This window comes from Cupressus sempervirens, chromosome 2 (genome assembly GCF_028749045.1).
Source record: "Cupressus sempervirens isolate cs-2001-9-10 chromosome 2, ASM2874904v1, whole genome shotgun sequence".
NCBI classification, from domain to species: domain Eukaryota; kingdom Viridiplantae; phylum Streptophyta; class Pinopsida; order Cupressales; family Cupressaceae; genus Cupressus; species Cupressus sempervirens.
The window spans coordinates 7,210,611-7,222,500 of record NC_143119.1 but is presented as its reverse complement, the minus strand read 5'-3'; the positions used below and the strand labels follow the sequence as shown (position 1 = coordinate 7,222,500).

The window sequence follows — 11,890 nt, the reverse complement described above, 5'->3', positions numbered from 1 at the left end:
CTTATAAATAGCCTTTACAATCTAAACTGAATGAGAAAAACAAGAGCGTGTTGACAGCACGCTGACAGCTAAACAATGTGATAAGTGCAACAAGAAATGCTAAACAAGATCCCTAAAGACTAGGGCTTATTCAAACTGAAAGCAAAAACTAAATAGAACTCCTATCAGAAACCTAAACAGAACTCCTAACAGAAACCTAAACTTTCTCTTCAGAGAGGAGGGCGTCAAAGCTTTTGCACCACTCTTCAAATCTCAGAAAACCCTGGAAAAATTGGAATTAGCTTGTGGCAACATGTCCACAAAAGCTGCTAGAATCATTTGTGAGCTACTTCCATGTGCTGAAACTATTAAGATTTTGCATTTCATTTACACCGAGTCAGGAGACGATGTAGCAGAGACCATTTCAGAGCTTGTTACGAGATGCATCGCTCTAGAGAGTTTTCAGTTCACAAGAACCAACATAGGCATCAGCGGTGCTATGGCTTTAATAAACACTTTGGGGAGAGGCAGCAGGTTGAAAACACTCGGTTTAGGAGCTAACATGTTTGGGAAAACAGGCGGGGTTGCTCTAAGCAAAGTCATCTCTGGACATCTAGGTCTCACAGAAGTTAATCTAAGCTATATGGATCTTCAGGATAAAGGGGTGATTGCTATCGCCCACAGCCTCAAGGATACAGCTCCATCTTTAAGTGTTCTTAAGGTTGGAGGAAATTATATCACTCGAAAAGCAGCTCCAGCTTTAGCAGAATGCCTCGCTGTAAAGAACTTGCTGACCGGGTTTTATGCAATAGAGAATCAACTCGAGGATGATGGATCAGTTGTAATATGCAAAGCCCTCTCCGAAGGTCATGATCAGCTCAAAGAACTTGATTTGAGTGCAAATGGTTTGACTAGAATTGGGGCTAAGGCTGCTGCAGAAGCTGTTGCAAACAAGCCCAATTTCTGTCAGCTTTCTATTAAAGAGAAGTTCATTTCTAGAAAAGGAATTGAGACCGTCAGAGATGTGCTGAGAAAAGGCATCAAGGGCGAGTCTGTACTTTTCGGAGAGCTGGAACAGTATGAAGATGACAGTGACACCGAGTCAGAGGAAGAAACTATCGCATGAAAATCTCTAGTATATATGCACATACAATAGGACTATTTTGGATACTCTTAATCCCATGAAGGTGTTCTTTAGTATTAGGAAACACAGGTAATTGCTCCTTAGCTTCCCAGAGTTACAAATTCAACCTTAATCTGAATATTACTAGTTTTCTCTTGTGTGGGTTGTTTCACTCATGTTAGAAAGATATATTTCATTTTGATATCTTCTGTAATGACCACAAGCTTGTGAGAAAATAATGAAAAAGATTAAGTCTGGCTTCTTTGGTCTATTAATCTGTCAAGACATCTATCTGATTGTGACATATAGGTTAATTGTAGAGAATTTGATGGTTTTTAAATTTACTACATGAGCTATATAACAAGGACTTATCTTATGTTTATTTTAAGAAATTGAAATTGTTAATGTAGGATAGTTCTCTATTAAGATATTTACATAAGCTTATACATCAAATACTAACTCAAACTATATCCATGAAAAAATGTAAACAATTGCAAGAAATGACCTATATAAATAACAGTTACACAAAACAGTTAAAATGAAGAAAGCATATACAAACAAACTAGTTCAAGGTACACCATTTTTCTTGTCAACATAGTCTTTGCAAAGATAACGACGTCTCTGAAAACAAGCCAGCTCACAGCATGGCTTGTTTGCATATAGGCAAAGTAGTTGTTATCAAGGGCACAGAAAATTCATGCTGTGAGACCTTACTCTTTATTTTGTTAAAAATAACTATTTCCCAGCTAAAATGTGAAAGATCATAAGAATTACACTGTAAAGCTCCCAAAAAAATATACTGTATACCTTTGCTCACACTTCGGCCTAGATTGTTACCTTCCCGCAGTGGATCAATAATATTAAGAGACTTTGGTGTCAATGTTCTATTTTGATTATCATGTCTCTTGGGAGGAGCAGAGCACAAATCACTGCATGACTTCAGAAATTCCTCATTGAGCAACAGCTCAGCTCCGTCTTTTTCAGGTGGCTCAGCTACAAAAATGAGAAACAGAATTAACATTAAGCTGGACGCTAAAAAACATAAAATAAAACACAAGAAAAGTGAGTCTCTAACAAAAATATTATTTAAGAAATGGCCTACCGCCAATAACAGGAAGAGCCAAGATGGAAACAGGCCCCTGTAAGCTGACACAATAATTTTCCTAATCGAACTTGCTAAAATAATCCAAGAACCTGTACAAAACCTGCATACTGATTGCTACTTCAGTACATATAGTAGTCCTTTACACTAGTGTATTTTAGCATGTTTGTCAATTATCTGCACCTTATTTTTCTGTTTCTTGGATTACATATATTTGTCAATTAAGCATGCACCAACCTCCAATGGACCATGTAGTGATGCATGGAAATGATTGAAAATATACAAGACCAATGTCTCCAAAGCATATGTAGATATAAGAGCATGGTGTGCCCCCAAGAGCCGGCTTTCGTAATAACACCATGCTTTCACTAGTATGATACTGCGCTTGAATAAATGGTCTTTTCCAATAAGCCGATCAATCTACAAAAGCAGCTCAGTTCTGTCAGCTTCTACAACAATGCATATAATTTAAGAGATAGCAAGACGCATAAAAATGATGAAATGTAATGTTTACCTTCTCCAGGAAGCAAAGGGTAGACAACCCACCAAGCTGATTGAAGGAGATATCTGCAACAATATTCTCAACAAGGCACTTGACAAGTTTAACCTGTTACCGTAAAGTAATTCCATAGATCATTCCCATTGCTTGCATTATGATGGAAGCAGTAAAAATAAATGAAAATAGGCAGATGGCTATCACTTGATTAAACAAAATATAGAGGAGAGCTGCAATTGCAATTGCAATTTACAGCTGAAAATTTTGGTGGGAATCAATGTCTGAACTCCTAATGGAAGAACAAATCTAAGGAAAAGCATTGACTCCCGTAAGCAGGCAACTGGTAATGGTCATCACGGAGCCTTTAGTCTCAACGTACGAATGCAAGCATTCTTGCTAGTTCAGTACCACTTCTGGCACTTCCTCAAGTGCCATCAATATCAATGTGTTGGGTAAGCCAACAACAGAAGGTGCAGACTGGAACTTTGGAGGAGAAAGACAAGATGATTGCAAAGGACAATGGAAATCCTGCAATCAAGAGTAAAATATGCCTTTTTACGGGCATAGAATGAACTCAAGTCCTATGGGCATCTGTCCTCTGTCTCAGATATTTGTACAGCTGAATATTCTACTGTTTACTTTCATAATTATCAGGAATATTCTTTTTAAAAAACCATTATTATCTTGCCTAGCAGCACAATATTAGATGGCAACTACAATCTCCATTTTATTTTCTCACATATGATCGTCAGCCTGTTGCTATTTACTTGGCCTTTTATATTTACAAATTACATATAGAAATAATGACAGAACGAAAGGTTTTTATGAGAGATACATGTTAACAAGCATTAGTGACAGAATCAGAAGGATGGTTGTTGTGGCTTCCTGTCACCATTACCCATTTCTATGACCCCTTTGTGTTTATGCACAGCTGAGGCCAAAATGCCAAACTTAGCAATTCATGATGGATTCCCTTCATCTCCGGAACGCAAGTCAATGACCATGGAGGAAGGTCAAACCGAAGGAAATTCGCAATGTTCTCAAAACTGCGCTCTCCGTTAATTTCAGGACGCACTTTCGCATGCACCAAGGATTTCATCCAAACCAAACGCATTCCTTAACCCCGCCCGCCCCCTCCTAACCGCACTTACCACAAAGACTGGAGCACAATTTACAATTTTATATATGCCAAGGAAAGTGGTAAAAACAATGAAATTCCGCAACACCTCCGATGTTCCGCTCTGCGAGGAAGTTGGAGCGCAGTTTCAACTTGATCAAGGATTTCATCCAAATGAATTAATCCTTCGCCGCCTAAAATACGTGCTTTCCACATTTCTTGGGTATGGGATTCCCAACACATGGTGGATTTTGTCCTTCGCAGAAACAATCCCTAACCTCACCGAAACTACGCCCTCCTCCAATGGTGTTGCACGTTTTCAACCTTGATAAAGATTGAGTCTCCCGTGGACATGATTCGTGATTTAGCTAAAACTATGCTCTCCACACTTCATGGGGCGCAAGTCGACTAATGCCAAGGAATGGTCAAACATAAAAATCCATGATGTCCTCCGAACCATGTATTTCTTTTCTAGAGTGCATTTTGTGAGCATTCAAGAAAGTGTCCAAAGGAAAAGAATTTGGGACACCTTATGAAATACCTCCCTATTTTGCCCTACATACATTCCAATACATTTGGACAAGAATTTGGGACACCTTATGAAATACCTCCCTATTTTGCCTTACATACATTCCAATACATCTCATGGATTTTTTATGATAATAAAATCATTGACATGAAATATCTTGCTGCTTTCGACTAGTCGAGTGGCAATGAAAAAATCAAAATGTTGAAATCCAAGATGAGAAAAAAAATTATACAATTTGGAAAACTTGAAAATTTTTCAAAGTTGTGAAAATTACAGAGAATCCAAAAGAATTTTTTTTGGAAAAGTTGAAAACTCAGAACAATTGGAATTTTGGAGATCCAAATTTTTGAAATTTGGAATAAATTAAATCTTGCAAAAAATTCAAGTCCAATTTTTTTTGGAAAAATGGCACAATAGTGGAAATCAATTTGAAATCCAATAGGCAAAAAATTGGAAAGTTCCTCAAGGATGAAAAAAATTTAACTTAAAATCTTTTTTTTTTCAAAAGGGATTTTTGTGCAAATATTTTTGGATTTACATAAGATAAAATAAATATTAATTTTGTTGATATTTAATTTAGTTATTTTTGAAAAATAATCTAAAAAATAAAGTATTGGAAGAAATTGAAAAGCAGTTTGATTTTTTTTTGCATTAAATTATGGAAGTTGATTAAATATTGATTTTAATTAATGTTTAATTACTTAATTCCAAAAAAAATCAAAAACTAGATAAATAAGGACTTAGCTTCATCGTGAAGTTAAAAGCATGAAGATGGCAATTTTTGAAAAAACACAAAAAAAAGCAACAAGTGGCACAAAATATGGGAATCTTGGTGGCCAAGTAAAGAAATGGCCTAATTTTAACATATGGCTTTAATGGCAGTTTTAAAGGGAGACGACTTGTGTAATCAACCCATTCATTCATTCCTTCTCACCCAGAAATTTGAAGAGCGAATTGAGAAAAGGAGCAAAATCTTGAGAGTTTGGAAGGAATATTTTTGGAGAAATTTCTGAAATTGTTGAGTTTTCTAGGAATTTGCAATAGAGTATCTTGAATTTTATCTGAAAGGATCTTTTTCAATGAGTTGTGGAAATTGCATGTTTCTTGAGAAAATCTTGAAAAGTGAATACCGAGGAGAGGAATATGGAAATTTTGACAAAGATCCAAAATCTTTGTCTTTTGGTTAAATTGTATCTACTTTTTATGCTTTTTGCATATTCTTACGTATGGACATTTTCTATTTTGCAAGAAGGAAGAATGGCAGAACCCAGGGGAATAGGAGAAACAAACGGACAATTGATAAAGAACGAAAGGAGAGGATTTTATCTCAAATACAAAATCATGTCGAAGTGGGTAGAAATCGGAGATACAAGCCTCGATGGCCTTGATTTGAAAGAATTCAATAGGAGAATGTTTGGATACAATGACCAACCTCCAATGCATAACTACAAGAATTGCGAGAAATGGAATTGTTGGTGCAACTAGTTTTCCTCGTTCCTTTCAGTATCCGAAATTGATCGTGGAATGCACCAAACACTATAGTCCCAGGGACAAGACTATCAAGTATTCTAAACGAAATATCCTAGCAAATTTTTTTCTAGCATCGGATATGAGTCCATTTATGTGAAAATCAACAAAAGATGGTTGAAAAAGAATAGATCACACCATTCAAAGATTTCTAAAGAAATCGTATGGCTCAACTTTCAGAGGGAATACAACAATATGATGATGATGTTGAGTCACATATTTGGCATGCCTCATTCTTATAGATTTGAATCTTGGATGTGGTACTTCGTTGAGTAGGTGATAGAAGGTGACATGATAGATTGGTTTGGGATCAGAAGTGACAATCTGAATGAATAGTTGATGAATCTAGAGCATACAAGGAGATTTTACATGAGTTGTTATGTCATCTACGTGTTAGCATGAAGGATGAATTATGATGGACTACAATGTCGATTGGAAGCTAAATCCAACACTTGAAAGTTCATGAATGCTACATGTGTAATACCCCAAAAGTGGCTCATTGCCATCTCAACCAATTCTGGTCTATTTCTGACCAATCCTAAAGACCTATTCTAATAGGCAATTCTTATTCTGCTACTCGCCACTTGACTTAATTGTCAGATGCAAAAAACCCTAATTTGCATTCATCATGCTTATTATTTAATTCCTATAGTATTTACTCATATTAGTCATATTAAACCTATTGATTAATATTTAATTTAATTACTAAGTATTTATACTTTAATTAAATTAAATTATATCCTAAGGCTAATGTACTATGGAATTAAATTTATTTAATTTAATAAATGTGCCTATTTTAATCAATTAAATGAAATTATTTAATTAAATGGAGAACTTACTTCTAATTAATTAAATAAAGTTATTTAATTAAATGGGAAGCCATTCCTAATTAATTAAATGAAGTTATTTAATTAAATAAGAAAAGTGTCTCTAATTAATTAAATAGAATTATTTAATTAAATAGAAAAGGTAATTATGAGAACATATCTCAATTTATTAAATTAAATATCTCACCAAAATCTCTCTTCAGTTCAAAAAGGAAATTCCCAGTTCACTGTTGATCAAAAAGGAATTAAATCAGTTAACTCCTTATTCTACTCAAATTAAATTAGTTAACTCCTTATTCTACTCAAAAGAAATCAGTTAACTCCCTCTAATTTGGAAATCTTCCTTTATGATTGAACTTCATCTTCAATCTTGACCGTTGATTGAAATCAATCTCAACCGTTGATGGATTCCAGAAAAGTCTATTTAAGAGACCCTCATCTCTTCATTTTAGAGAGGATGAATTTGGAATTTGCATCAAATTGCTCATGGAATTCATACTCACATTTGCTCATATTTTACATACATTTGTATCCTTAGCTTAATTTCATTTAGCATAATATGCATATGATTAATCTAGTTTCCTTTACTTGTTCTTAGATTAGAATGCATTTCTCATTCTAGATTAATCTACATAATCATATAGATTAATTTCATTTCTTAAATCCTTCATTCTTAGAGGGTCTGGTTGCTTAACACCTCAAATCTGAGGATATCGAACAAACAATTCCCTTTAGATAGAAGGCAACAAGTCGCCTTGCCGGCTGATTTTCGGATGAACAATCCAATGTTCATTCTGGGATGAATCTGCAAATAAGGACCGTGTTGAAGTGTGTGTTAGCAGAGGCCGCATATTCATGCATACAACGTGTAGTTGCATTTATATTCCAAGGATGATTACACAAGGGTTAATGATGTCTTTGCCATGTGCATTGTGAGAACACTGCAAAAGAGACTACATATGAGATTGTCAATTGGCGCGATGAAGTTGGTGGAAGATTCCAGTGCTTGGTTCATTCATTTTCCTACCTTTTCATACATTAGAGTTCGAGGATTTCCCATGGAGCCATACAAACTTCCTAGGTACCCAATGGATAAGATGTTCTTGTTAGAACTTACTCGACAACTTATAGTCTATGACAAGATCCAAAAGGGAAGAAGTTGGGATCGTAGTTCTCAATTTCCATAGGAGAAGGAAAAATTGAGGTGTGCCCATGCCCAAAGGCTGCCAACAGATCATCGGATGAGCTCCACTTCTTTTGTCTTTCACTTTATCCAAAAAGGCTTGATTTTGATCCCTACAACAAGATCACATCAATAGTAGGATCAAAGTACCAAAACAAATTTCACCTTGAAGATTTTTGGGCAAATGTTGTAGACGAGAATGAGATTAGAAAGTTGCATTCAAGATTACCGTTAAACATTAGAATATGCAACACATTTTGGGTTCCTAATCAAATGGAGGAGGATCTGAATGTGATGTAAAAAGGATTCAATCCAAAAATGATAGCTTAGCCATATGATTGGAAAAGGAAAGAGGTTATAGATTTGGAAGCTCTTTCAAAGCCGGCCTTGGAATTTACAAAGTGATGGATTGAATGCAATTTTGAGAAACTAGTTGCACAAGTAAATGGATTCACATATAGATTGAATGGTCACTAACCGCTTAGGGATGAAAGACTGGGACAAATATCTGAGGGGATTGTTGAAGAAAGAGGACCTCCATCAAAAGGTGTAGGAAACTAGGAAAGGGAAAGAGATAGCTTGAGAAAAGCATGCTAGGAGTGGGATAGATGTCCAAGAGCCTCAATAGAAGAAGAAAAAATCTGGAAATACTCCCTCTTTTCCAAGTCACACTCTGAGTGTTCAAGACATGGAAACATTTGAAAGGCATGAAGTAGAGACAAGCATAAGGAGATTTGAGCAAGAGGAAAATTTGGATAGGCCAGTGCACGATAGAATAAGTATAGATGCCTATGAAAAATCCATGCAAGAAAGAGGAAGAGATCAAGATATAGCTATAGAAGAAAGTCTCGCTACAATTTTAGAGCGAGAAATGGTGGAGGTTGATGATGGTCCACTAGAAGAAGAGGCTCTTGCAATAGCAATACATCTTCCAAATGTTGAAGCCGTAATTCCTAAAGTAACGGTAGATAGTCCAAGAGTTGAAGAGGAGATCAACATTGGAGCAATCCAAAGGAAAGAGCAATTGGTGATTTCAAGGGACCAGAGTATACCCATTCTAGAATGGTTGAAGCAATGAATTCAAAAGAGTCAACAAAAGCAGGTTGTTTGGTAATTGAATTACAAGAAATTTTGGACAAAGGAAACTGATCAGAAGAACAAGGGAAAGCAAAAAGATTCATTAAGGTTGTTAGAGGAGAATCAGGGTCCAAAATCTTGTAGATTAAGACTCCTATAGTCGACAAGAGAAAAAATTAGATTGCTACAGATGAATACCATGTTATGGAAATAAATCTTGGTCATGCCTCCCAGGAGAAAATATTAGAAGAATTTGATGACTCTACACAGGCTTTGAAGGATAGACTGAAGAAGGTGGAAGAAGGGTATGAGCAACAGAAAAGAGAAATTAGAGCCTTATGTCAATACATCAATGGGTTGCCACATCTAGTAAGAGAAGAAGGTCCATCATTCATCCCTCCAACAGGTTTTTCCACTGAAGTGGTAGATGACATTGATAGGATCAAGCAGATTGCTCAAGATGCTGGGTCAAAGGAATTCAGGAGGAAGCCTTCAAACATGCAGAAGAGTGCATAGTAGGGCATTATTTGCACCCTCCAAGATCCAATGCATGGAGGAATCATGGGAGGATGAACATATTTATCAAGATGAAGTGATTTCCAACATTCAAAATCTAATGGAGACCCCAAAGCAAGCATTAATCGATAGTCAAGTTATTAGTGAAGGGGATGTCTATGATTTTCTTCGATGGTATAGTACAATAATCATAGCTAAGGAAATGTTTGAGAGCTTCACCAAGGAATCCACTCAATGGAAGAAGATTATTCACAACATCAAGTAGGGGATATCCAACACAATTGCATCCTTGTTATCATAGAGACTGGTGGATGATAGAAATGATAGCTGATAATTTGAATATCAAGTTAGAAGAGTTCTTTTGATTGAATGTCTATGAAAGAGATGATTTTGAGAACTTCTCTATCTTCTCAAATATAATGCACTCTACTGAAGACTTGCAACCAGATTAGGAGGAAAGCTTGGGAAAAGTAGAAAGAGCAATTGCAATTCTAGAATTCAAGAAAGAATCAGCACCAAGCATTAGTATAGAAGAGTTGGAAATTTTTTTGGATTGATTCCATGCCTTCAAGTAGGGGAATCAAGGATAAATGCACTTAATGCATAGTGGGTGTTTTTAGTGGTCATTTATTGCGCCCCGCTCCTTTCCTAAACAAACCTGTATAGTGGGCATTTATTACTCGCTACAGTAGTGGATTCCTTGTTGCATTAATGTAGTTTCCTTTCCTTTTCCCTAACCCTAATTAGGGTTGATGGGGCACAATCTGGGCCATCAATTATTGTGATCATCCGAGCCACCCATTGTAACTGAGGACCTATATAAAGGCCTCACTTCTCATTTGTAAAGGAGGATTTTTTGAGATCCTTGTTATGAGCAACTCACATGATAAAGTTTTCATTGAAGCTTGGTGAATATGTGTCTTAGTGCTTACTTGTTCTCTTAGTTCCCTCATTTAGATTAAGTTTAGTTTAGTTAAAGTGTTGTGATTGCAATGGAGAATATGATAGTATATTGATGAATTCCTTCCGTTCATACTTTTGATGTTCTAGTGATTCTAAACCTTTGTACAAAGCTATCCTGAACCCCTTTCATGCATATATTTCACTTCTATCTTTCATATACATTGTTCTTTATGATGGTGTATGTGGTGGTATGAAAATATTTGGCGTAACCCTTGAAGATTGCACCAATTCACGTGTAGTTGTAGTATAACTTGGCAAAGCAGAGCTCGAAAAATTAAGGAATTTGTCCACCAAAATACTATTTGTTGTCATCACTTCCCTTAGGAATAGATTAGAACCTCTAAAACCCTATCCCATTTTATTTCTGCATATTTTGTGAAAACCCCAAAAAGTACTTCATTGCAAAAACTTAAGATAGCTCCCACATCCAATATGGCTTGAAATGAATTCGAGTAGACATGTAAAGCCCCTAGTGATCATCAGCAAATCACATCAACCACCAAGCTTATTCAGAATCAAGACCCGGAACCTTGAAGTCATCGATGATCTTCTAGCAGTCTTAGCATACACGAGACTTTATTCAAGAGAGGATAAGATATTTTGGTATTTTGTTCTACTATTTGGTGGGTCATTGAACACACATCAACAATGGTCTTCAGTCCAACAGAGAGAATTAAATATTGCTGCTATGCTATAAATTCTCTCAAATACTTGAGCATTTGTATTTATAAATTTTGTGAATAACTTTTGAAATTTTTATAATTTCAATTCTGAAATCACTACAAGCAAATTTTATAATATTACAACAATATGGAAGAGATGACTTGAATTATAATGGATATTAGGAGTAAGCTTGCTATACAGATTTAAGCATTAAGGTGCATGTACCCAGTAATTTGCCAATTAATACCTTGCTATCTCTGTTCTCATAGTATTGTTTAAACATATTGATTATTGGGAACTAACAGAAAAAGGGCAACAGACAACTCTGGAAAAACTGTAAAAAGAAATCTCTTTTTGTCATGCATTACTAAGTAATTTGGGATTAATATACTATGCCAGGCTGTTGATGAAACCGTGACCCACTTAGAGGAAGAATATTTGACCTAACAGAGGTCAAACCATATCCATATAAAACAGATTTCTTCAATAATTACCAAAAGAATTGCACATATATATATATATATATATATCCTTTGTTAATTTATTGAATATTAACAACAATCGCAACATGTATTGATAAGCATTAAGTTTGCAAGATTTAAAAACTGACCTCGGCCTTGATTTAGTGAACTTCTCTCACCCTGAACTCGGCAGTCTTGCTACACTCTTCCCCCTCAAGGACAGTGCGCACATCATTTGCCCATTTATCTTCAAAATTTCAAAAACTGCTAAAAGTGGTTAAGTCAACATCTCCATTAGGAAGATAGGTTTACAGTGGCACCGAACCA

At 35.7% G+C, this 11,890-nt stretch overlaps 1 protein-coding gene and 1 long non-coding RNA gene across 4 annotated transcripts in view; one reads left to right on the top strand and one right to left on the bottom strand.

Annotated features, from left to right (window-relative positions):
• The window catches only part of LOC149570823 (RAN GTPase-activating protein 2-like), a 1,488-nt gene extending 184 nt beyond the window's left edge, over positions 1-1,304 (top strand). Inside the window, exon 1 of the mRNA XM_089812403.1 lies at positions 1-1,304. This exon is cut by the window's left edge and continues 184 nt beyond it. Coding sequence (XP_089668529.1) covers positions 293-1,105 — 813 coding nt within the window. The 5' untranslated portion in view covers positions 1-292 and the 3' untranslated portion in view covers positions 1,106-1,304.
• Positions 1,305-1,635: 331 nt separating this feature from the next.
• Positions 1,636-4,184, bottom strand: LOC149570822 (uncharacterized). 3 transcript variants are annotated; one of them, XR_016358366.1, is made up of 5 exons: positions 3,536-4,184; positions 2,719-2,811; positions 2,442-2,624; positions 2,205-2,307; positions 1,636-2,095 (listed from the first exon to the last, which is right to left on the bottom strand). It is a non-coding gene; the product is annotated as an uncharacterized LOC149570822 (long non-coding RNA). The 3 variants fall into 3 exon arrangements; XR_016358367.1 differs by having other exon boundaries at positions 3,599-4,184; XR_016358365.1 differs by having other exon boundaries at positions 2,719-4,184.
• Positions 4,185-11,890: the final 7,706 nt, after the last annotated feature.